Source organism: Manis javanica, chromosome 10 (assembly GCF_040802235.1).
Source record: "Manis javanica isolate MJ-LG chromosome 10, MJ_LKY, whole genome shotgun sequence".
In the NCBI taxonomy this organism is placed as follows: Eukaryota; Metazoa; Chordata; class Mammalia; order Pholidota; family Manidae; genus Manis; species Manis javanica.
In genome coordinates, this window is record NC_133165.1 from 57,038,785 (window position 1) to 57,064,213 (window position 25,429).

Below are 25,429 nucleotides of genomic sequence, written 5' to 3' on the forward strand. Positions count from 1 at the left end.
ATTCCCCCTCCTCCTACCACCAAGTCACTTTCCTCTGGACCTGCTGCAGTTCTTCTTCTTAAAAACAACCAATCCATCAAAAACCAAGATTCTACTAAGGAGATGACCAGTATTAAGCATTGTAGAAGGAAGACACTTCAGTATTTTTGATATTGGCTTATATAACTGAAGTCTGCTCCTTTAAACATTTTTAAAAACTAATGGTTTTTTTATACTGATGATCTGTGGGACTAGACATTTAAACCTTCTCCCCAAAGAAGTAAGGTAGAAATCCAGAGGTTTTAAACTTATGGCTTCTTTAACATTTTTTAAAAAAGAAAACATTATTTATTAAAATGAGAATCTCTCTCAAACATGCACACTTACAGGTACAGATGTGCCATGTCCCAAAAAGGCAACACCGTGAGCTATGGATCCCAAATGCCTGTAGATTAGAATTCTGAGTAACTTCAGCTTAATAATTTAGCCTCTCTGAGACTCAATATTCTCATATATAAATTAGGAATATCACCAAGGGTTTCACTAAGTTGTTACACAGATTTTTTTAAAAATGATGTAAAGCACCTAGCACAGTGACTGCAATGAAGAATCTGCTCAATAAATACGAGTCTTTTTTCTAGTTTTTCACAGTGGTCTGTAGATATTCCAGTAAGCATTCTGTATGTCAGTAAACTTACAGCTTTATACTGATGGGGAAGAGAAAGAGATAAGAAGATGAGAAAAGGTAAAAGGAGAATGACTCATCTGAGCACTGGCCATGAATTAATTCTTCACAAAGCATGTGACTTTTACAATATTCATGAATTTTGCTACAAGGTTGATCAATTAAACCAGGATTAAACATCCAGATTTAGTTGCTTAGTACTTTTTATTAAGGAGGTTGAGGAATACTAAAATCATTTGCAGTATAAAGAATCACATTTTAATAGAAGCGGAGCGAGAGAGTGACTTCCAAGATACAAGGCTAAATGAACAAAGGAAGGTTGAGAAAAGTATGTGTGGTCCATTACCATCTATCTAACAAAACTGGGGTGTATATATGTAGTTGTCTATATATTTATAAAAGTGGAAAAATATACTAAGAACTAATAAAACTGGTTACCATGATAGGAGGAGGAAAAAAGGTAGAGAAGGCAGAGAGAGACACTTGGTAGATTTGACTTCGGATTCATATAAATATTCTACATAATCATAAAGCAAATTTAAACTAAAAAAAAGGCAATTCCTAAAAGTAAAAAATTAAAAAACCCAAATGTTTACTGAGTTGGTAGCTTAAGCATGCAAGGAGAAATTACTCCAAGTTACTTTAAAATAAAGTAATTTGACTGTCTTCTCTGGTCAGATATACTCTAGGGACAAAAATCACAGCAAAAAAATACAATTATTTTCAATAATTATTAGTAATGATAGTGATATATCATTTTTAAACTATATGCAGACTGTGGTAAGGCAAATAAATAATTACATTAATATTATTAGGAACCAAGTTTTCAGCATAAGGAACAAGAGAAAATTAAAAGAAGATAAGTCAGTCTGGAGTCTAACTCGAATTGGAAATTTCAGTATAAACTTATATTAAAAAGAAGAATGAAAGAAGGAAGAAAAGACTTCCTTGCTAGCTCTTTTCATTCAAAATGGCTATAAACAAAAATAACTCCAATATTAATGAATACTTTTAGAACCAAGAATATGGTTTGTAAATATGATTTCCCATGAAAAGGAACAGGCCCATTGGAGAAATGTCTGATTGCAAATATAAGAGCCTTAAGTATCTTAAGAATACCAGAAGTCAAAGAAACTTAAAGACTATTGAAATTGTATAAGAAGATTCAAGAGACAACTCAAAATTGTTTTCTCTGGTCAAAAACAATATAGACCATCAAAGAGAATAGTAACTATAATGTACTAAAATATATTAAAAATGTTTTTTAAAAAACTGTAATTCAAACAAACAAGACTAACCTCATTGTTTATCTTTGGAAGGTGCTGGGAAACCAACTAATTATTCTGAAAACTGGTTTAAAAATGGTGTGTTGGAGAGAGAGATTAAAAAATTTATTCTGCTTTTTCTGTAAGAGCTCTCCAAGTAAACCAAATAGATGATGGGAAGAATTTTTTTACTTTAAATAAAAGCTTTTGGCTCAGTTTTGCACTATTTCTAATATTTTCCTGTTTTAGATTTACCACTCCCTTTTCAGACCTCTTCATTGGATGAAATCTGTATGGTTTATTAAAGGATTTGTTTTGATAGGAAAAAGTAGCTTATCTAAAGTAGGTCTGTTTAGATATGCAGTTGATTGGCAACTGGTTAATTCAAAAAATGATTAGTAAATTAAATTGTGACTACACTACTCCCAACCTAATGGTTAAAATGGTGGTGCTACTCTCATTAAGATATGCTATTGTATCAAAATAGTGTTTACTGAGATTGATAAAATGTTAATCATAATTAGGTATTATCTCTTTGCTGTCATTTATCATTCCAGGATAGAGTGATAATAGCTAGCTTTTATTGAGAGTTTACTTATAATACCAGAGCCTGTGGAAGTGTTTTACATGTACAGTTGACCCCTGAAGAAAGTAGAGGGGCTAGACGCAATGGCTCCCACAAAGTCAAAAATCCATGTATAACTTTTGACTCCCCAAAACTTAACTATTAATAGCCTACTGTTGATTGAAAGTCTTACCAATAACATAAACAGTTGATTAACACATATTTTGTATGCTATATGTATTACATACTGTATTCTCACAATAAACTACGCTAGAGAAAAAAAAAAAAGCTTTTGGGATAATAAATGAAGTAACAAACAATAACATTACTATTTGCAACCCTTAATGAAATAATGAATCTAGCTATTGATCATTAATGGCTACTAAACCCATCAGGTAAAATGCTGATAGGGAACTTTATATTGGATGGACTAGGCTGACATCTGAACCCACTTGATCAATCTAATCACAAAGAGACAAGCAGACATTTTGTGCCACCCAATGTGATGTAATGGGAAATATACAAAACCACCTATGATGAATAACATATTAAATCCAAAATAGGTAGAAGAAAAGAAATAAGAACAAGAGGATAAACAAATGAAAAACCAAAAAGGTTAAAAACTGATTCATAGAAATAATTGATAAATACCATGCAAGAAAAAAAGAGAGGAAACAAATTACCAACCAATAATAGGAATTTTTAAAGGGGCATAATTATAGATTCTATGAATACTAAAATTATAAGGGATTATTTTGAACTAATAGTTTCATGCTAATGAATTTGACAACTTGAAATGAAGTATTCCTTGAAAAACACAAATTACTAAAGGTGATACAAGAAGAAACAGAAAATCTAAATAGTTCGGTATCTAGTAAAGAAATTGCATTCATAATCAAAATCCATTCCACAAAAAAAACTTTATGCCCAGATGTCTTCACAGGTAAACCCTACCAAATATTTAAGAAAAATCCTATACACACTGTCAGAAAATAACAGATAGGAACTTTTGAATAACCAGTTTTATGAGGTCAGCATAGTCCTGACATTAAACAGTTGCAGGGTAGGTCAATATACAACAATTATTTATATGTCTACATCAAAGCAGCAAACAATTTGAAAATGAAATTTAAGAAACAGTTCCTGTTAAATAGCATCAATAATATAAAATATTTAGTAAGAAAATTAATATAAGACATATAAGACTTCTACAGGAAAAACTAGTGAAGAAACAGACAAGATAGTTCTAAAATGTATGTGGAACACAAAGAATCTAGAATAGCCAAAGCAATATGACAAAAAAGAACAATGTTGGAGCGTTTATGCTATCTGATTTTAAGACTTACCATAAAGTCACAGAAATAAGAAAGTGTAGTATTGGCATAAAAATGGGTCAAGTAGAAGAGTCCAGAAATAATCCTAGATATACACGGTCAATTTTATTTTTGACAGAAGTGCCAAGCCAATCCAAAGAGGAAAGACAAGTCTTTTTAACAAACATTGCTGGAACAAGTGAATATCCAAATAGAAAAAACTAAACCCTGACTCCTATCTCATTCTATATATAAAATTAACTTGAAATGGGTCATGACTTAAACATAAAAGCTACAACTGCAAACCTTCTAGAAGAAAATCATTGCACCCTAAGGGTAGGCAAAGATTTTCTGGCAGGGAAAAACCCCACTAACCATAAAAGAAAAAAAAACTGCAAACAGGACTTCATCAAAATAAAAAATATCTGCTCACCAAAAATCATCATTAATAAAATGAATATGCAACCCCAGGCTTGAAAAAATACATCTGTAGAGCATACATCTGACAACAGATGTGCATCCAGAATACAAAAAGAATTTCTACAAATCAATAGTAAAAAGGCAAACAATACAATTAGCAATGGGCAACAGACTTAAATATCTACCTCAGAAAGAAGATATCTAAACAGTCAATAAGCACACAAAAAAGGTGGTCAACATTAGTCATCAAAGAAATGCAAAATAAAACCACAATTCAGTGTAACTGTATATTCTCTACAATGGCTAAAATAAAAAAGACTGACAGCATTAAATATTGCCAAGGATGTAGAGTAACTGAAACTTTCATATAATACTGGTGGAGTATAAGATGACACTTCTAGTTTGAAGGACTATTTGGCTGTACTTGTAAATTTTAACATACCTACCCTAAGTACCAACAATTCCACTCATAGAAATTTACTCAGGAGGATGAAAACATGTGCTCACAAGAAATTTTTTACAGAAATGTTCATAGCAGTTTTATTTATAATAGTCCCAAACTGGAAACAACACAAATGTTCAACAGAGAACAAATAAATGTTGTATACTTATACAATACTACTGAACAATAAAAAATAATCAACTCCTGATACACACAGTATCAAGAATAAGTTTCTATAACACAGTGAGTGAAAGAAGCGCAACAATACCATATGGTTCCACTTTTTTTTTTTTGAGAGGGCATCTCTCATATTTATTGATCAAATGGTTGTTAACAACAATAAAATTCTGTATAGGGGAGTCAATGTTCAATGCACAATCATTAATCCATCTCAAGCCTAATTCTCATCAGTCTCCAATCTTCTGAAGCATAATGAAATATGGTTCCACTTTTTATAAATTCCAAAAATAATAAAAATTAATCCATAGTAACAGAAATTAGAAATAGTTGCTCAGTGCAGGAGGGGCTTAGCGTTGCTTGAAAGGAGGGAACAGGAAATTTGGCGGGGGGAGAAATGTTCTCTATCTTGGATGGATAGTGGTTACATGGATGTATATAACTGTTAAAAGTCTTTCAACTAAACATTTTAGATATGTTCATTTTATAATACATTATAGCTCAATTTAAAAAATCTCTAAAAAGCCATTTAAAAAGTCTGGATGGCAATCCAAAATACTAACAGTGACTGTTTCTGGGTGGTAGGAATACGGCTGATTTTTTTTCTTCTGTTAATTCACATTTTTCTAATCTTCACAATTTTCTATAATGAACTCTTTTCCTGTTTTCTATACCTATGTTTTGTGGTTTCAAAAGGATACCAAGATGTTAATGGTATTCATCACCTGAAGGCAGGATTATGGGTAATTAAGGAAGTATGCATCAAGTTCTTTCTACAGTAGGCATGTGGTTCACTGTCTACCCAGGATCTAAAAGGAGTGCAGAAGCCCAGTCAGAAGAAACATGGCAGACTGAGAAAAGAAAGGGATCCTGGTGGGCAAATCAGAGAACCTGTTTCCTCACCCCTAAGCTGGGGATAATATGTACCCTGTCTTCCCAATGGGGTTTTGTGAGTGTTAACTGAAACAGCTGTGGTCTCTACCGCACAGAAGGAATTAAGGTAATGGTTAACTTCTGATATTATGTGTAAGGTGGAAAGTTTTTCTCAAAAGTCAGATTTATTACTTACAATCCTGTAAGAGGTGACAAAAAAAGCTTTTTCTATAATAACTCTGCCCTTTTAAATCAACACCCAGAACTCTTACCTATTGGTGCGGTAATAGTGGTTCTGCAGAGCATAGGATATGCACTTAGTGTTTAACTGCTTTCTCTCAACTTCCTTCCAATTATCTTCTGTCCACTTTCTCTTGATCTGCTTCTCCTCATGTTTTTTCCCCACATAGTCAGCATAGGTCTGGATCCGATAGCTTTCTGCGTATTTGCTGGTATTGACAGCTACAAGGAAAAGAAAAAGGTCCTTATGAAAGAGTCTGGCCCCAGAGGTGTCACTTTTAACAAGGCCTGAGGTAGTCAGAGGAGCCCTGGGTTCAGCATGAGCTCCTACCCGGCTCTGTCATTAGAAGCCAAGTGGCCTCGGGGATGTCCCAAAGGCTCTCTGAGTCTGTTTTCTCATCCAGAAGAAAGAGTCACTGCTCCCTAACCTCCCGTACAGTGTGAATATGCTCTGTAAACTACAAAGAAACACAATGAGGCAAGAAAAATACTTATTTTCCAAATATTTTCAGGTAATATTACTGCTTGAAAATTATTCTTTTCAGGGTAAGAAAACAAAACATAACAAAAGCAAACCAAGGGAAAACTGTAAACCATCACTCATTTTGCTAAAATAAAAATGACAATGAAAGCAGTTAATGGCAACAGTGCTGATCGCTGTGTCAAATACTGAAGGTCTACCATATGATTTTGCCCAGGTCTGCACATGTGGTGTCTAGTCTTCACAGTGTATTTGCAATGGAGCGTTTGTCTTTACTGATGACAAAGCCAGGACACAGGGGTCAGGTGATTACCACATGCTACACCAGAGATTGGTGACAGTGCTGAGATGTAAAACTAGGTCGCTCCAACCCTAAGACCGGAGCCCTTCCTTCTACTCTGAACCTCACTTTAGACTCTGCAAATTCAAGGTATCCCCACAAACTTGAGACATGCTTCTTCTCCTTCTGCTCTTAAAGATTGCTAATCTCTGTAATGTACCTCTGGCTCACAGGAGTACTTGAAAGCCAGAGCTTATTCCCTCCTCAGTGTTAATGCTTGACTAAGGCCAGGTCAGTTTTTCTGTAACCCCTTGCTGCGCCCTCCTCTGAGGGTGGCTGATGGAGCATGCTATTAGCATGGGGAGCGAGGACCCAAGGAGGAAGCCCTGTGGGTGGATGGGCACCCATTCTCTGGGTCTGGGTTCTGCAGTTTGAGCATATACTCTCCTTACCCACTATCACAAATTTATTACCCACACTGGCAGTGAGACAGTGGGAGCCAAGCCATGCCAGCTGGGGATCTAAAGAGCAGACTTGGTACCTGGGTGGCTGCAAAAGCACTATGACATCTGAAAAAGTGTCTGTATACTCCTAATTCTTGGTACAGATTAGTTGTCAGTAAATATTATGTGAATGAATGCATGGAAGAATGCAGCAAGTGGTGATGAGCATGGAGTCTTTGAGCACATCAGAGCTGGACAAGAAAGTCCAGTATATTAGGTACCTTAAATAAGAGGGAAGGATAACTGTATGAGAGGCAGATACTCCACATTTCCAATACTTGACTCTTTTAATCTTCACCCCAAGTGGACCAGATTTGCCTAAAACTTGTCAGCACAGTAATGGTTTACAGAATGTCATGCCCTGAATGTTTAGCCTCTGAACAGCAAAGCAAAATAAAACAACAAAAACAAAACAAAAGCCCATTCTTTAAAAGCCACACATTTTTACTAAGAGGTTTGCTGTACTTTTCAAATATTCACTTTAAAGAGGAAAAAAGGGGGAAAAATCCCTCAGAGTATTAAAGAACTTTTATTCAAAGTCTCCCAAAGAAGTAGAGTGAGTTACTGAAATATGAGCTCAAAACAGCATGCTCTGACTCCCTCACAAGCATCCAGTTCTGGGGATGTGCTATTGACCAAAGTCTCTCTTATCAGAGAACCACAGAAATAGGATCCTTTCTTGAAATTTTTATTCCTCAGCACAGTTACTCTTCTTGCTTCCAATGGGCCACGTTTCTGACTTTTTCACTCATTTATCTGACCACCCAACAATTTATGTATGCAACAAACACCACCCATCCATGCATCCACCCAGCAATTGCTCACTGAGTGGCTGTTGCAGGACTGTGATACAAATTTGGTAAAACAAGACAATTTCCACCCTATCAAGTTTACCCTGTCACATTCCAGCTTCACGTAGAGTGGATTTCCCTATAAGCTTGAGACCAACTACTAAAACAGGTTAGTCTAGCAATGGGACACTACTGAGACCCCATAGATTCTACCATCATTACTTTGCACTGATGTTGGTCAACGAACACTTCCTGGATTTTCCCCTTAAAGTTTCATTCCTTATTCTGGCAGGTTTATTTTGCAAGCATGCCCCAAAGGGATGACATACGCTATAACCCCTCTCTTAAGTTTAACTTGGACTACCAAGTAAAAGAGGAGACTTGAGTCAACATTCCCCCTGAAAGCAAAGGTGATGAGAGAGTCATAAGGGAGCCAAGACATCTATTTAGCAGTATCTGACTGTTTCCAATGATTCAGCTCTTGGCCCCAGGGACAAATGTTACAAACAACTCGCTGTCCATGTGGGGGAATTTATTTGAGCACATTTGGAATTAGGATCTCTTAAAAGGGGAAACAAGTAACAATCCACTTTTCACTGCTGGCCTTCACATGGTAATAATTTACCAGCATTCCTTCAAGCCCCAGCAGCTTTGCAGCTCTCGGCCTTTAATCTAGAAGCCAAGCTCTGGCTCAAAGCCACCCCTCTAATGGATGAATCAGCAAAATGAATTGGCTGTCAGCTCTGTCCTCCAGTGATTCCAGCCCCCTGTCAGCAGCAGCATGTAGCAGGCTGCATGGTAACACCAACCTTTTCCAAATTTGTCAGGGAAATGACTCCAGGACATCTTTCAGTTGGACCGCTTTGTTAAAGCCACTGGGGAACCAAACACATTGAGAGCCCTCCTTGTTTCCATGTAGGTGAGGAAGAGCAGTTTCTTTCACACAATAGTCTCATCTACTCACGGCTTCGTTACTTGACACTCTGCACACATTACAGCATTTATTCTTCACAACAACCCCATGAGGAAGGAATGTTCTGGCTACCATACAGATAGGAGACTAAGCACCAGGGAAGCTAAGCAGCTCATCTAAGGCCTAGTAATCAAGTAACGAAGCTGGTTTGGAACTAATACGTGATTTTTTTTTTTAATGTGATATTGCCATGTCTGCCACATACTTGTGGGTATTTGAATATTTATTTAGATTCGACAATTGTCATAAAATGCCTCCTTTACCAGGACTTTTCAAGAATTACTTAAAATGTTTAGATTTTTTTCTAAAAATTAAGAACTTTCCACTATTATGAAGCAAAGAAACTTTCCACTATCTCCAACAAAGTTGATACATACATTACGGACAAGACAACTTACGAGGTAGACTCCTTCCTAAATTGATCTATAGATTTAATGCTACTCCAGTAAAAAAAAACAAAAAAAACAAAAAACCAACATTTTAATAAAACATTGAGAAAATTTTAAAAATGAAATTTAAAAAAATCTCTACTGGAAACAAAGCAGTAGTAGCCAGGGATAGGACAAGACCAACTAAAGGGGATGAGGGAATTCTGGGGATGATGGAGCTATTCTGTACCTTGACTGTGGTAGTGGTTACATGACTATATATATGTGTTTGCTGAAACACAGAACTACACAACAAAGAAGGTAATTTCACTGAATATAAATTACACCTTAAAAGGTTAACTCCAAAATTTAAATGAAGAATAAACAGAGCAACAAAAGCCCAGACATTTCTGAAGCAGAGTGAGGGAGACTTGCCCCACTAGATAAAGAAGCTTACTGTAAAACTAAAGTAATGGAAACAATCTAGTCATGGGGAAAGATACAGAGACCAATGGTACAGAAAATCCTAGAAATAGCTGCATCTGTGAAGCTTTGGTTTTTGACAGAGACAGCATAACAGAAAGTACAGAAAAGAAAAAGTTGGAAAAATTGTTTATCCATAAGAAAAAAATGAAATTGGATTCTTTCTTACACCAGGCCAAAATATCAACTCCAGATGGATGAAGAACCTAAATGTCAAAAGCAAACTTTCAGAACTTAAAAAGAAAATATAAGTGAATATATTTCTGAGCTTGAAGTAGGAAAGAATTTACAAAGATACAAAAAATGTTAAGCATAAAAAAAGATAAGTTTGGCTACATTAATATTAAAACTTTTGTCCATCAAAACACACTTTAAAGAGAGTGAAGCAATCTACAAACTGGGAGAAGATATTTATAACACATGCAACTGATGGAGGATTAGCACCAGAATATACAAAGACGCTTACAAATCAGTTAGAAAACACCTAACAGAAAACTAGGCAAAAGACATGAAACGCATGCAGACGCTTCACAGAAAAGGAAGCATATAACACCAATAATCATCATATAAAAGGATGCTTAACCCAAGACAAAGGCAAATTACAACCACAAAAAAATTCCATTTTGTATCTATTTCACTGGCAAAATTAAAAAGATAGCTAATACTAACAATTGGGAGCACATGAAGCAATGGGATCTCCACTGGTACTGCCACTTTGGAAAACAAGTGTACTCATTTAAAGCTGATCCACTGATCCTGCAATTCCACACCTAGATATATATTAATACCTACGTATTATGAGATACCTACAAGATTTTTTTTTTAAAGCACACACTGTTTATGACAGCCAAAAAAAGGGAAGAGAGAGAGAGAGACGAGAAGAGGGAGGGAGATGGAAAGAAAGAAACATCCCCATCAACAGGTGAATGGATCAGTTGTGGTGTATTCCCACAATGGAATATTGTGTAACTAGACATAAACTACTGCTACAGACAGTAAGATGGATGGATTTTAGTAATGTAATGGCAAGTGAAAAATGTAAGTTCATGAAATCTGTTTGTAGTGATACCTTATTATGTTCAAAAACAATATTAAACATAAAAACAAACCAACAAAAATAATATATCCAGGACGGTGTATGCACATGTGAGAGAGAGCAAAAAAGCAAGAAAATGATCAGCACAGCTTTCGGGAAGAGTAGCTGCCCTAGGCAGTGGATCAGGAGGATGGGATGCGAGAACAAAAGAGATGTAACTTATTGGCAATATTTTGGTTCTCTGGTTGAGGCGTGGTTTCACAGATGTTCATGACATTATAAGCAAACAAATTGTTTTGGTTTTCTGCTGTTTACCCTGTGCAAATACTAAGGGCCTTTCCAATACAAACTAAGTTGGGTAAAAGTTATCCCGGTTTCCAAAAGTTTCTGTGATGACTGCCCCTGCACTGTTCACCATGTAAGAACTTATTCACTATGTAAGAACTTGTTCACCATGTAAGAACTTGTTCGTTATGCTTCAGAAGACTGGAGACTGTTGAGAATTAGGCTTGGGGTTGATTAATGATTGTGCATTGAGTCACCTATACAGAATTTTATTGTTGTTAACAACCATTTGATCAATAAATATGAGAGATGCCCTCTCAAAAAAATAAATAAATAAATAAATAAATAAAAATGAAGATGGTTAGGGCCCTTAAAAAAAAAAGTTACCTGGTTTCAATAGCTCTGGTGATGTGGAGGTGCCCCCAAATGGGCCATGTGCTGTAAACGAGCGCTGCTGCTGAGACACCAGACTTCCCAAACCTTCCTCAGGAGCTAGAAACATTTGTGGAGTCTGCTTATCAGACACTGAAATCAGTTTATTGCAGCAAGTGCTGGGAATGGGTGGGGGGAGCACTAAGGCACTGCTGAAGCAGTTACACACCATTTAGCCCTGCATTTTTGGCAATGGCTATCCTCAGCCAACATCAAGTTCTCAATTTCGAAGGGAATTACCTATACTCTTACTAGTCCAATGGTTACAGAAAAAGAAATTTTTATGGGCTACTAACTTCGCCAGGCATGGAAAACCCTGTAAACTATGGAAATTGAGGCTCAGAAGGAGGGACTAGCACAAGGTCCCAGAGATTTTGAGTGTTTGGGCTGGGATCCAAACCAAAGCCTACGTACGTTCTTTTTGGTGACACCATGTGCACTGGAAGGGTCCCAAACTGTGTCATTTAGAGTTAACACAGGCATATACATCTGTCTGCAAGAGAACTACAGTCTGTCAGTCTCTCCACACAGCAGTTTTGTGTGGACAGCAGAAGGAATCTCTGTATCACAACCTAGTATGTTATCCCACCACCAACAGTGTGACCTCTGCCGGCTCTGCAGACCCAGACCTGACTCCTGTATGTCATGTGTGCTTTAACGCTGCCCACCTCTGACGTCCTCACGATGGCCTCTCCCTGCTCCTCCTGTGGCCGCCAGCCCAGGGCTGTCACTACAGTGCCATCATTTTGGCTTTTCACCCCATGCCAGGATGACACCAAATGTAGCTTTGTATCTGCTGGTTTATTTAAATATGAACATACTGCATACAAAAGTTTTCTCATATCCCATGCAATTTTGATCAAGTTTGGATTTATAAAACATTGACTGCTTCTCCACTTTGATGAGATAGGGAATGGAGGGTTTTATTGTGGATTCTACAGGACAGCAAACTGCACACTCTTTAAAGAAAGGAGATAAAAACAAAACAAAATAAAACAAACACACCCAACCCTAATGGTCACTGTGAATGTTTTTCTGTGTTCAAAAAACTGATGATGAATATTTCTCCTCAACTCATCTAAGAGCTAGGCAAACACTAGGGCACCTGAGGACCTGGGGGTCTGACAGACACATGCTGCAGTATGTGTGCTCGAATAGGTGAAAGTGGGCAGCTCAAAAAATGAGAGCTCTCGGCTTTACCCTCTCAAGTCCACCCTTTTCCTCCTGACAATCCATTCTCTAGTCTTGAAGATAAAGTCCAAACCTGCCAGTGGGCCCTCCAGGGCCCTTGGGAATAGCCTAGCTGGGTCTGATGCTAACCTCAACTCATGCCCTCTTCCCACATCTACCTGATAGAGCCAGGTGCTCTTTGAGGGAAAAGATTATACTATACCCTCCTCATCTTGGTAGTGCCTGGGATTTTGTAGGAATTTAATCTAAGATTATGGAAGGAAAGGAGGAAGAAAGACAGCTTTATATCTATTGGCTGTTTGTTTTTATTCAAGAGGAAAAAGCCAGAACAAGGATACATATACAGAAAATCTTTGGTTAAAGTTCCACATTGAAGCTGGATCTAGTGGACTAGAAACAAGAGAAGCTGGCTGGGCTCTGAAAAGCTGGCTCCCTTGAGCAGCAATTGTGGACAGCCATACCTGAGCCTCACAACACCAGGAAAGAAGTGCCATCAGCAGTGGAGACTCGGCAAGGTTGGCTGACTTGCTTCTTCTCATGCTTAGGACCCAGGGCCTGTGACCTTTGTCCCTTGCTCTTCCTTTCATATTTGGTACTTCTCCAACAAAGGGTAATTTTTTTTGAAGTACTGAGGCTGAAAGAGTGAAAACTAAGTACATCAAAGAGACCCACGTTCTATGAAGAGGACAATTGGAAATAGTGAAGCAGGGGGCAAGGGGGCTGACTCCTTCACCGCTGCTTCCCCACCAGCTCCATCTCAGTGTCTAACACACAGGAGGCACTCAGCAAAGGAAACGAGTTAAGGAAAAGGAAGCAGGTTCAGGTGACCACACTTGCAGGGATGTGAGCGCACAGTGTGACAGCAAGAGCAGCTGAGCCTTTAAAACGTCTCCCACACATCCTCCCTCACAGGTTCCTTACTCCAGGGAAGATGGGCACTGTCATCCCCAATCACTAATAAAGCTGAGAGAAAACTCAACTGGCACACAGTGAGCAAGAGCATTGGGTCCTGGTTCTGCCACCTACAAGTCATGTCTACCACACCATGCTCTCTCCACACCACCTCCACAATTAGATAAACACACACGGACACTCATTCTGTTCACTGTTTGTATGCCTCACTTCCCTCACAGTTCTCTAAGGCCAAGAAAGTGGCAAGAAAAACACTCTTGACAAAATGGACAGAGGCTGACGTGTAAGATACAGTGACATTTACTTAAAACCTATTTAAAGGGAGATGACAAAGTCAAGTTGGAAAACTGCAGGTTCTGAGCCCACAGAGACCTGCGTTCAAATCCTGCCTAAATCTTAACTTGCATAAAGTCACCTGCCTCCCTGGGCTTCTGCTTCTTTATCCATAAAATGGGCATATCTTCCCATCTTATGAAGATGTTAGGAAGAGCATAAAGTATGTATGTAAAGCTTTTAGCATAGGGCCTGCCACTTAGTAGATGCCTAATTAATGAGGTATTGCGGTCAGCTCACAAAACAAATAGTTCAGACAAAAAGAGATGTGCCTAGGCCAGTGCAAGACATTCTACACTGATAGAGATTCAGCAAGCTGTAGCACACAACACCTCAGTGTGCTAGAAATGAGGGTGGCCTGCAACAGCTCATGGAATACCACTATCATTTAGAATTTGGATGTAATCGAGCAAAGCCTTTCCCATGCAAAAACATGGAAGTAAAATGGAAAACATAGAAACTAATATACCAACCATACTCAACAAGTATAAAATCAAAAAATCTGAAGTGTAATTTTTCAAAATTGTACTGAGGCCAGAATAAGTCAATTACTTTTCACTAACTCTCCTGACAACATCACAGTCTGTTTCTGAAACACTCATCACATTCATTCACTCAACAAACACTGGTGCTAGGACTGTGCTGGCACTGGGGTATGGCAGAAGGGACGAGACACTCCCCTCTCTGAAGAAGCCCTGTATAGAGAAAGACGTAAAGGAACTGATCGGTAGGGTAACACAGACAGGCACGCATCTATGTGAAAAAGGATGGTTTTAAAATGAGGAGGGGTGGGAGGGAAGGCAAATAAATAATAAATATGAGATACTGAAAGGCTGACCAAGAGGGAGGTGGGTGTTATTTAAGTGCTAAGTTCCCAGGGCCTATGCCAACTGCCTTAGCATTTAGTTAATAATGTCACTAAGGAATATAGCTTCCATTAGCCAGCCTGGTGGTATTTGTTTTTTCTTTTTCTTTTCATGGTTCCTAGTTGAAAAGTTGATGAAAAATAAAGCTACCATTTATTGAGCACTTACTTATATAAGCACCATGCTAACTGCTGTACAAACCAGAGTAATTTAGTCATTTGTTCATTTAGTCATCCAGTCATCAGTTTATAAACACACTGATGCATTAAATTCTCATTTGTTCATTCATTCATCTATCCATTCATTCATAAACAAACACGCCATCTTCTAAGCCTAGCCATGTGGGGAACGAGGATGAATAGGAGACCCAGCCCTGTATTCATTGGGGGGAGAGAGTGTGCACAGCCCCACATGTGTGCTGAGGGCTAGAAAAAGGGAAGCGTTCTGTAGTGTCCAGTGGGGAGCTAGTCAAGCTGAAGAAAGGGACCGTTTCTCTAAAGAAAAGGCATTCGAGTCTTTGCTCAGACTTGTGGGCTGGAGAGTAGACAGGGTACAAAATACTGGGGTGGGGAACTGGGCTCCAGGCAGAAGGAACGCCCAGGCACACTCTCTGAGTGAGGACACACAGTAGTCTCGACTGGGGAACTGAAAGAGACCATATAATGGCAGAGACCTGAAGAGCAGCAGAGGCCGTGGTGAAGCTAGAACCAGGGCTTTTAGTCAGAGCAGTGCATGGTTAGAGGTGTTTCTACAAGGTCCCTGTGACTTAAGGGAAGGAGAGAAACAGGCACAGGAAAGGTGCAGAGTAGAAAAGCAGTCATAAGGGCACTCTGAGGACACCAACCTTTAATCATCATGCAGAGGGAAGCCACAGGCTGGAAAGGAGGAGGGCTACCCTAGAAAGGACGGTACATGGAATTTAAGAAGGAAGAGAGGGTCAGTGTGCTGAGCGGCCAGGCCAGAGGAGAGGGTCCACTAGTTTATGGCACCAGATCATTGGGAACCTTCTTAAGGGCAAGTTCAGTGGTGAGAGGAGACCACAACTAGACGAGAGCAAGAAGAAACAAGGGCAAAAGCAATGGATGGAGAGAGCTTGAGTTTGTAGAAGGGAGGCAGTAATTAGGAGCAAAGGCAAACTGGGATCTTGGGAGCTCTTTTGAAAAGATGGAAGAAGTTCAGCAGATTTTCACACTGTTGCAAAGAAGTCAATGGATGGGCTTTGGGATAAGGGAGAGCACAAGGGCAAAATAACTAATTAGTGGAGATGGAGGTGAATCCCAACCTTCCTGCCTCTGACGCCATGCTTTCAACAACGATTTCACCCTACCCCTCAAAGCAGCTGCTCTAGACCCAAGCCAAACAAAACAAAGGTTTTCCCAAGTGCTGACATAGCTTCTTAAAAGATGGGATAGTGATATGCAGAAGGGAAGAAGGAATTTCATGACGGAGACAAATGGAAGTGTGGAGCTCCAAGAAAGTTTAGAATTAAGAGTTTACTTTAAAAAGAGACACTTCTCCAAAGAAGAAATTCAGATGGCCAACAGGCACATGAAAAGATGCTCCACATTGCTAATCATCAGAGATGCAAATTAAAACTACCTTTTTTTTTGAAAGACAAAACACATAACCTAAAATAGGAGTTGGGAAGCAATTACATCATTAACAGTCTTAAAGAATTTGACAGACAGCTGAAAGACCTAGGCAATTTACAACATTCTTCCTACTTCATAGGAGAAAATTGATGTCTCAACTACACAGGAACAATTTAAAGTAAAACTCAAAGATCTCCTGGATTATGTGAAATGGCAGATCCTAAACATCAAGAACACTGAATAAACTCTACTCTAGGAAGGTTAAATAGTACATATGCTTTAGTTATGCTATTTTATGAAAATATCTTTGATGTCTGCTTCTGTACATATAACAAAGGAATAGAATACAAATAAATAATAATCACGGCTTATAGAGAAGTTACCAGGCACCATATGCTGCATTAGCTCTAACCCTGGTATATTATCCTATATTCTGAAACATCCTAATTTACTAATCTTAGCACATTCTCCTTCATCTCTAATCTTACCTCTACAAAACAGCCCTACTTTGAATACAACAAAATGGAGCTCCAGATAGATTAAGTCACTTGCCTGATGTCACAGTGCTAGATGGTGGTAAATGGCCAGACTGAACCCATCGCTGACATGTCCCCTGACATGAGGGCCTTTCACGCTCAAATAGCAGCATACTGTGTGTAATAGGCTTTCAGCCGTAACAGTATCACCAAATAATACCTACCTTTACTGCAGGAAACCTGCCCTGATGTTTTCTATTCTGTTTCTTTCTCCCCTCTTGTTTTATACTGGTGTCAACAAGCATTGATTTCCTGACCCACTAAATGGGCCCTGACCCAAAGCTTCAAACATGCCACAGCTCAGACACCCACCATTCAAAATGGCATTTCTGTGCAACAATGAACTTTGTGTTCTAAAGGTTAATCAACAAAAGAACTTTGAGGACACAACCTATTTACCAACCAGAGCCTGCATGTCACTGAACTGTGGGCTGGTGGTAGTGGCTGGGTCCAGTCAGAGTTGAGTTCTTTACTCTGGACTAGTTCTCCCTAATGACGCTTCAGATGCCAGACACAAATTACACCAAATATAAACAAACAGCACACACACCAAGACCATACTCTTGGACTACTTAACCTTGGCAGCTTGTGGAGCTATTTCTGAAGTGTCAAATCTGCCATGACATTAGTGCTATTTTGATGGTGCATAAGTACACCAGCTTTTCTCCGCTTCCCAGAGCCCGGTCTGCACAAAGCCCGACAGAACAGCGCACCTTCAGACTGAAAGGTTTCAATACTAGAAAAGCTTAAAGTCTGTTTGTTTGTAAGCTGACCAGGTCTGGGAGATGCTTGGCTGCAGCAGTTACATGGTCATTAAATGTCTCTCTGTGGATGTTTTGATGCAGTTTTCATTTAATGAAATAATTTACTTACACCTCATGACTCTGCTTATTCATTAACCAAGTGAAGCCCAGGAAGAAATGAGGGGACCTGGAGAGAGGAGAATGGCAGGCCCTTATCAGCCAGGCAGGGCTGAGCTATCTCACCTGCAAGGTAAGTTGTTCCTTTTGGGAGGGAGGGTCTCGTCACCAGAGGCGCCTCTCCCAACCTTCTGAGGAAGGAGTCACAAAAAGACCACATAAACTCTAAGGTGGACAACTCTGTCTCTAGTTCCCTTTAACCACTTGTCACCCTATCAGTCTCCTGTCACGGCACCGTGATGCTACCCAAGAACATGAGAGTTCTTCCTGTCCCTGCCTTTCACCTCTTCCCTGTCCCCCACTCTTGTAACCTGTCTACAGGTGTGGAACATGCCAAAATCTATGTCAAACGTCAGCTCGTCTCCTTGGATCTGTCACCACTAAAGAGGTTTGAAAAATTGCCAACACAACCTCACTCAACATGTAGGCCAGCCTCTGTGCCTCCCCTCTGTAGAGAGAAAAATCAGTTAGTAAAAAAGGGATGAAATCTGCTCTTCAACCGATAGGTTGCCTCGGAACAACCAAATGTGTCTGTTATAATTAGCAATGACTGACTTCAGAAAAGTATACAGAGAGAATCATACTTTTCCAAAGGGAAAATAAACAAAGAATGATGGAGTTTGTCTTATTTTCCACACCAGTTTCACTCTGCCTTTACCAACACCATGTGCCCAATGATGGATTTACTTCATTGGTGGATTCCCTGCAGACCACATACTAAAACCCTGCAGACGACCAAATATCCCAAAAGGGCAGCACAAAACTGAGTAAGAATGATTCGATTTTGAAGTCCCATTCCATCTTGGCATTTAACACACTCATTCGACACTTGAGTAATTTTTCTCCTTTTAAGTTATGAAACTACTTCCCTACAGACATTGTGATTTTAGGAGACTACTCCACCTCTTTATTTACTTCGTCCCTAAGTTTGTTGCACTGTGGCTGGGCCTACAGACAGTGTTCAGGGATGACGTGAGTACATTACACTGCAAAACAGCCAAAGCATACTCAGTGGCATTTTCAAGTAAAACACATATATACACAGGACAGCGGGAGAAAGAAAGGAGAGAGCAAGGAAGGAGGGACAGGGAGAGGAAGGTGGCAGGAAGGGCGTGTCAGGGCAAGCAGCTCTTCCCAGCTGGTGAGTAAGTGCGTTTAGAAGGCGGCAACTCTTGAACTTCAGAGAAGTACCAACGTCTTCACCATTCCTACACATTTAAAAAAACCTGTGAAATTCTTTACCAGCCAGAGTATAAGAAAGACCTTTTTTTTAAAAAAAGTGATATTGTTATTGTTTGGCTTCCCTGTCTCAAGATGTTCTAATTATTTTGTTTTCCACATCCTAAAGAGAAATTAATGTAGATCTTCTTGTCTATTTGGACATCCAACACAAAATCAACTGGTTAGACCTAATGATCAAGTCTTACACTTAAAAACATTTACATAAAAGTTAATACAGTGACAAATGTGACAGTGTTACATTTTAAAGTATTTTGGAGTGTTTTATAACACTGTATCTTAAAATTCCCGGTGAGCCAAGGTTTTCCTATAATGTCAAAATACTCAACACAAATTAGGAAACTGAAGAACAACTTTTGAAGGTCACATATCTGTATAGAACATAGAATGCTTAACAATGGTGTGTTCATGGATCTTAAAAAGTACTGGCTACATTTATTTTTCTCTAGAAAAATATTACCATCCTTGAAATTATACTCTTAAGTCCTACATCTAAGGTCTCTAACATTAAGTATAGTCTCATTTTAAAGTTTGTAGACTCAGGTATGTTTGTTTAATGAGTGAATTTACTTATTACCCTGCCGTTGCATAATATTATGTTGTGATTTTAATAAAGAAAAATATGAGTATGTGACAGTAACTTCCCTGGGACTCAGATGTAAAGCTCCATAAACCATGTTTTTCCAGTGATCTTATTAACAGCACGCGATCAGAGGACTTCACCAAGAGGAAAAGAACAAGCCAGGCTTGCTTTTGAGGCTACTACTGGATCCTTCTGTCAGAATCAAAATCAGTAGCAAGGCAGTGAACTCTGATGCTATAAAACATACTCAGTGAAACTGTCCACAGGTTTGAATTACAAATGAAATAATTCTGACTAATATGAAAAAGAGCATGTTTTCAGTTCAGTTGATTTGAGAGTCAAACTGTCCAGCTTCTACCTTTCAGTGATAAGACAAATGAGAACAGACAAGATGGCAAATGCTAAAATGCAGGACGGGGCATGAAAAACAATCAAGAAAGTCAACTTGCGAAGCGAAGTTCATCTTTTACTCCACCCTGAGTGGTCAGCCAAGAGCTGATTAGTTCTTTTGGTACAGTAGGTAGGAAATCCCCCACCTGCTCCCAGGTTGCCAGGCAACATGCCACATTTTATTAATGCAACAGCTGTGCGAACCCTCGGAGGGCTGGCTGGAATGCTGAGTCATGTGTCCCCTCCAGCTCACTGCTGGGTGGCTCCCTTTACACATTTGCTCCCGACAAACATGCTCTTGGGGAATGCATATGTTAGAAAGTAGCTACCTGAATGTAGCCCAAGAAAGTCACAGACACGGAGCAACATGCATGCCAAGTGGGGCCCATTCTTTCTCCCACTCAAGCCAGAGGGCATCTGGAATTCACTGCTGTCGCCAAGAGATCACAGGCAGATGCTGAGCTTGGTCCTCTGGAAGCCTTCATTAATGCTGTTTGGATTACTTTCTTAAAGTTTGACTGCTTCATGATTTAAAAGATGTTAATGAAAGTTTATGAGCAGAAGGGTATGGTAGAAGGAGGGAGTATGCACTTTGGGGTGGGACAGTTCTGCCACTGGACTGCCACTGACCCTCTCTGGGCAGCAGTTTTCTTGTTTGAGTTGAGGCACTTTCCAAAGCTCATTTCTGGGAAGGCACCTAGCATGTGGCATTGCAACAGTGTGCATGTGTGTGTATGTATGTGTGCACACATGTGTGTGTGGGGGGGGTGGAACAGAAGCATGGAGACTGAGGGTGAAAACTGCTTCTAGCCAGAATTACCTTTGAAAACTCCCTTTGGAGGCACCATACTGGCGTCTGATACAGCTGTTTTTCCCTTCAGTGTCAGAACACACTGCTGTTTCTTGCACACTCACAGCTTGCATGTGAGGACATGTTATTGAGTACACACACGTATGAACACACGGCTCCTCATCAGGGAGTCTGGCTGCAGGTGCAATGTGAGAACTAACAGTCACATGGGAAAGCAGATCCTATCTCCCATTTCATCTCAAGCTCACTCAGACATACACTTCCACTGACTGGAGTGACAAGCAAATCTGGTCTCACTACCAAAAAAAATAATTTCCCAAAACAAGTAAACTTGAATTCACACAAGTTTAACAATGTTATGACGCAACTCTAGTCAGAACCTAGTGAATATATAACCCATGCCTTTGTGCCTATCCTCTGATCACACATACCCAAGCTAGTTCTTTGAAGATGAGGAACATGTTTTAGTCATTTTACATCACTAGTGATATTTATCCAGGAGAGAATATCTAACAGCTATTTCTCTCTGCTTCCAAATGGCTCTGTGCTTGCAATTATGATAAGCCACCATGGCTTAACTTCCCAGAGCAGGGACTCTATTGGAGATCAGGGAGGAAAAGTTAAATAATTAATCTGGTAATTTAAAACATTTTAATATTAAAATAAGATGGATGTATTATGGAGTGGAATTTTTTAAATTTGCGAGACTGGTTTAAATAAAACATGAGACTGAAGAGAAATTCCAACTTGCACTCCCCTCCTTTCTCTCTCCTTCCACCCCGCCCTAACACCCGTAAGCATTCCTGTCTGCTCTCCTTAGGTGTTAGGGATATTTGGTGGAAGTTTAAGAATGACCTCTTCCAAGAAACAAAAGAATAAAAAATAAAATTAAAAAAATGACCTCTTCCTGCAGAGGCCCTTAGTAATAAATATCAGCAGAATGAAGGGCCAATTCTCTGGTAGAGCAAGAACATCAGAAGGGAGAAGAAACCCCCACCTTCTCTGCTTGGCAGCAAAGTGGTGACCACCATGTCCACAGAGTAGTTTACATAAGATAATTTGTACTCCAGATTCATAAATGACACAGAGCTGTTAGTTCTTTATGGTTAGAAGCAATCCCAGAAAGAGCTGACTGGTGTGAGAAAAAGGTAACATAATATCTTTTTCCAGCAAAGGTGACAGAAATAGATGTATCACACAGAGGCAGGGAAAGATGGGGGCAGCCTAAGCCGAGAGGGTGTTGATCTCACAGCTCAAGTAAGTCTGTCTGGAAAGGGGGATGACTCCACGTACCTGCGGACACAGTGGGAGGGTGGGAATCCTGTCCTGCAGGCTTACATCCGGGCCCTCATTCACTTAGCAAGCATTTCTCAGCCAAGGCATTTGAGCAAAACTCATTCCTAATGGGTCAAATACTTGAAGCTTCTAAACAGGACACCAAAGACAGAAACTATAATGGAATAAATTGATATATAAAAGTGTACTATGAAAGAGTTACTATGGAAAAGCATAACGCTGTAGTGTAATAAAATAGACTATATTATGAAGTATACAATAAATTGGGACAAATATTTGCAAAATCCCAAACCCAGACTCAATCTTGTTAAGCTTCACTTTCTTCTGTAAAACAGAAGCCAATGGTACCTGCATTTCAGAGAGTCGTTACAAAGATTTCAGTATGGTATCTAGTCTAATAACTAACAATTCATTAAATGTTAGAAATGAATACTAATCATAATAAAAGTATACTAAGAAACCAGTCAGAAAAGCACACAATTCACAAAATAAAAGGAACCAATTAAACTTTTCAAAATAATTCTACAGCCTGCTTTAACAATACATAAAGTTTAAATGACATCCTTATACAAAGATTACCCCAGAGTACTTAATAATTACAAAGGGGAAGCTACAATGGAGAAATCTGAGGCTACCATTTAACTAAATCATCAAAAAAAACCACCAGTCATAATGGAACAAACCAACACATGTGTCTCTCAATGTGATTTGCTGAGAACACATTACACCTGTGTTGTACTCCTGCCACAAAGCCTTACTTAATCGGAATCTTTTGAGGCAGACAAATCCAAACTGAAGGACACTGAAAAACAACAACTGGTCTGAACACTACAAAAAATGTCAATGTTTTCTCACCTCCCCCCCCCCCCCATTTTGAGAGAAAGCTTCTGCATCCGTGGATGTTTTATTGCCCTTGTCTAGCTCGGATTAGCACATAGTCTACAGGCACACACATGATCATCTACAATTGCTCTCTTACAACACTAAACTATGTTTTCTACCTTTATCTTGCATCTACCTACCACTTCAGCATTTTATTAAAAATAAAAAAATAATAATAATAAAGGGAGAAATGTGGGATCCACATATAAATCAAGTATAAACATCAAACGAATATTCATATTTGACCTGATTGTTTATAGTTCATAATGCGTGATCAAAACCGAAAGTTTCTGTGATGACTGCCCTTGTACTGTTCACCATGTAAGAACTTATTCACTATGTAAGAATTTGTTCACCATGTAAGAACTTGTTCGTTATGCTTCAGAAGATTGGAGACTGACGAGAGTTAGGCTTGGGGTGGATTAATGATTGTGCATTGAGCATTGACCCCCCTATACAGAATTTTATTGTTGTTAACAACCATTTGATCAATAAATATGAGAGATGCCCTCTCAAAAAAAAAAAAAAATGTCCATGTTTTGAAAAACAAAAACAGGCCGGGCAACTGTTCTAGATTAAAGGACACTGAAGAGCATGAGGACTACATGCAATATATGATTTTAACTGGATCTTGGATCAAAAAACAAAAATAAACAACTGTAAGAGACATTACTGGGACATTTGGGGAAATCTGATTATAGCCTGAAGACCATATTAACATAATAAATTTCCTACAATAAAAAAATAACACATGTTCATATATGTATATATTACAAATGCATATTCGTGTGCACATGTGTGTTAACATATGAACACAGCAAGAAGGAAATAAAGCAAATATGACAAAGTGTTGCCATCTTATTGATAGGTTTGAAATTTCTCAAACTAAAAAGCTGGAGAAAATAGCAAAAATAAAACACATGAAGTCCAATTGCAAAAAAAAAGAGAAAAGAACTCTATTTTCTCAATAATCAAAGAACAACTGATAATAACGGTTTTAAAAGACAAATACCTAAAACACTGGATGGATTATAAACTGATATAACCTTTATATGGGGCAATCTGACAATATATGAGAAATTTTTATTTAAAATTTTTTTTTAAGTCCATTCTTTATGTTATAAATGGACAGAAGCCAAGTGAAATTCCAGAGACTTACACCTCTGCATTTGGAGTTCCTTCTTTCACACAATATCCTTGTGTCCAGAGGTTTGAGTGTTATTTACAGAATTAAAAATGAAAAATAGGAATTCTTTAATAAGAATATTGTTAAGTAAATTTTGGTATACTGACATGATGGTTTATTTATAAACTAATGAAACCAGTTAAAATGTTTTCATAGAGTGTAAATAATTTGAGAACATTTCTCACAACCATGAATGAAAAAACCAAAACCTAGAGTTCTATCTATAGTATAATTAAACCCATATAAAATAAAGAGGCAAAATACAGGGAGAAAATGTACCAGAATTTTATCATGATTATTTCTAGGTGATTATTTTTCTCCATCAGGTTGTATGTGCTTCTTCCCAATTTTCTATAATAAGCATAAATTTATTTATTTATTTACGGTATCATTGATATACAATCTTATAAAGGTTTCACATGAGCAACATTTGGGTTACAACATTCACCCATATTATCAAGTCCCTCCCACACCCCATTGCAGTCACTGTCCATCAGCATAGTAAGAAGCATGTATTTATTTTTAAAAATACTTTTTTAGAATTGGCATTCTTAGACTTGGGACACAGTGAAATTTTTTGTTACTGTAGTTACCCAATTAGATGATCTGAAAACTGGGCACAGGGAACACAGACTCACGTTCCCACAGCGCTGCCCTTGTAATAACTAGGGAGGGAGCCCTATTTAAAAAGAAAACTCTTCAACTGATTGTGGCATAGCAAAATTTTTGACAATTACAGAGAAAGGCTATGAGTTATGAATATGTTTACACATACGATTATTAATATGCTGAAATGTTATACTCAAAAGGACTGATTCAATGACAGCAAAGATCACATACATTTTCTTTGAAAAGGAGCAGTTTCAATATTTCATTTAATTAATTTGGTGTTTGGCTGTAGCTCAACCTCAAAACTCCTAATCTAGGCTGAACCAAAATTCCACAATTTATTTAATTTATAGCTATAGGCTGAAGAGAACAGAGTTATCACAAACTGAACGGAAATCCTTGTATGCTGAATGTATGCAAATCAACATCTTAAGTGGATAATATCTAACATTTGTTAGAACTTTAAAAAATTATTCTTGGAAATAAATTGTT

At 38.4% G+C, this 25,429-nt stretch overlaps 1 protein-coding gene across 4 annotated transcripts in view; it reads right to left on the minus strand.

Annotated features, from left to right (window-relative positions):
• PARN (poly(A)-specific ribonuclease) overlaps positions 1–25,429 on the minus strand; it is a 161,261-nt gene that overhangs the window by 34,531 nt on the left and 101,301 nt on the right. For all 4 annotated transcript variants that reach the window (XM_036992122.2, XM_036992124.2, XM_036992121.2 and 1 more), the window contains one exon: positions 5,992–6,181. In XM_036992122.2, the coding sequence (XP_036848017.1) occupies positions 5,992–6,181 (190 nt within the window). The remainder of the gene's footprint in view (positions 1–5,991; positions 6,182–25,429) is intronic.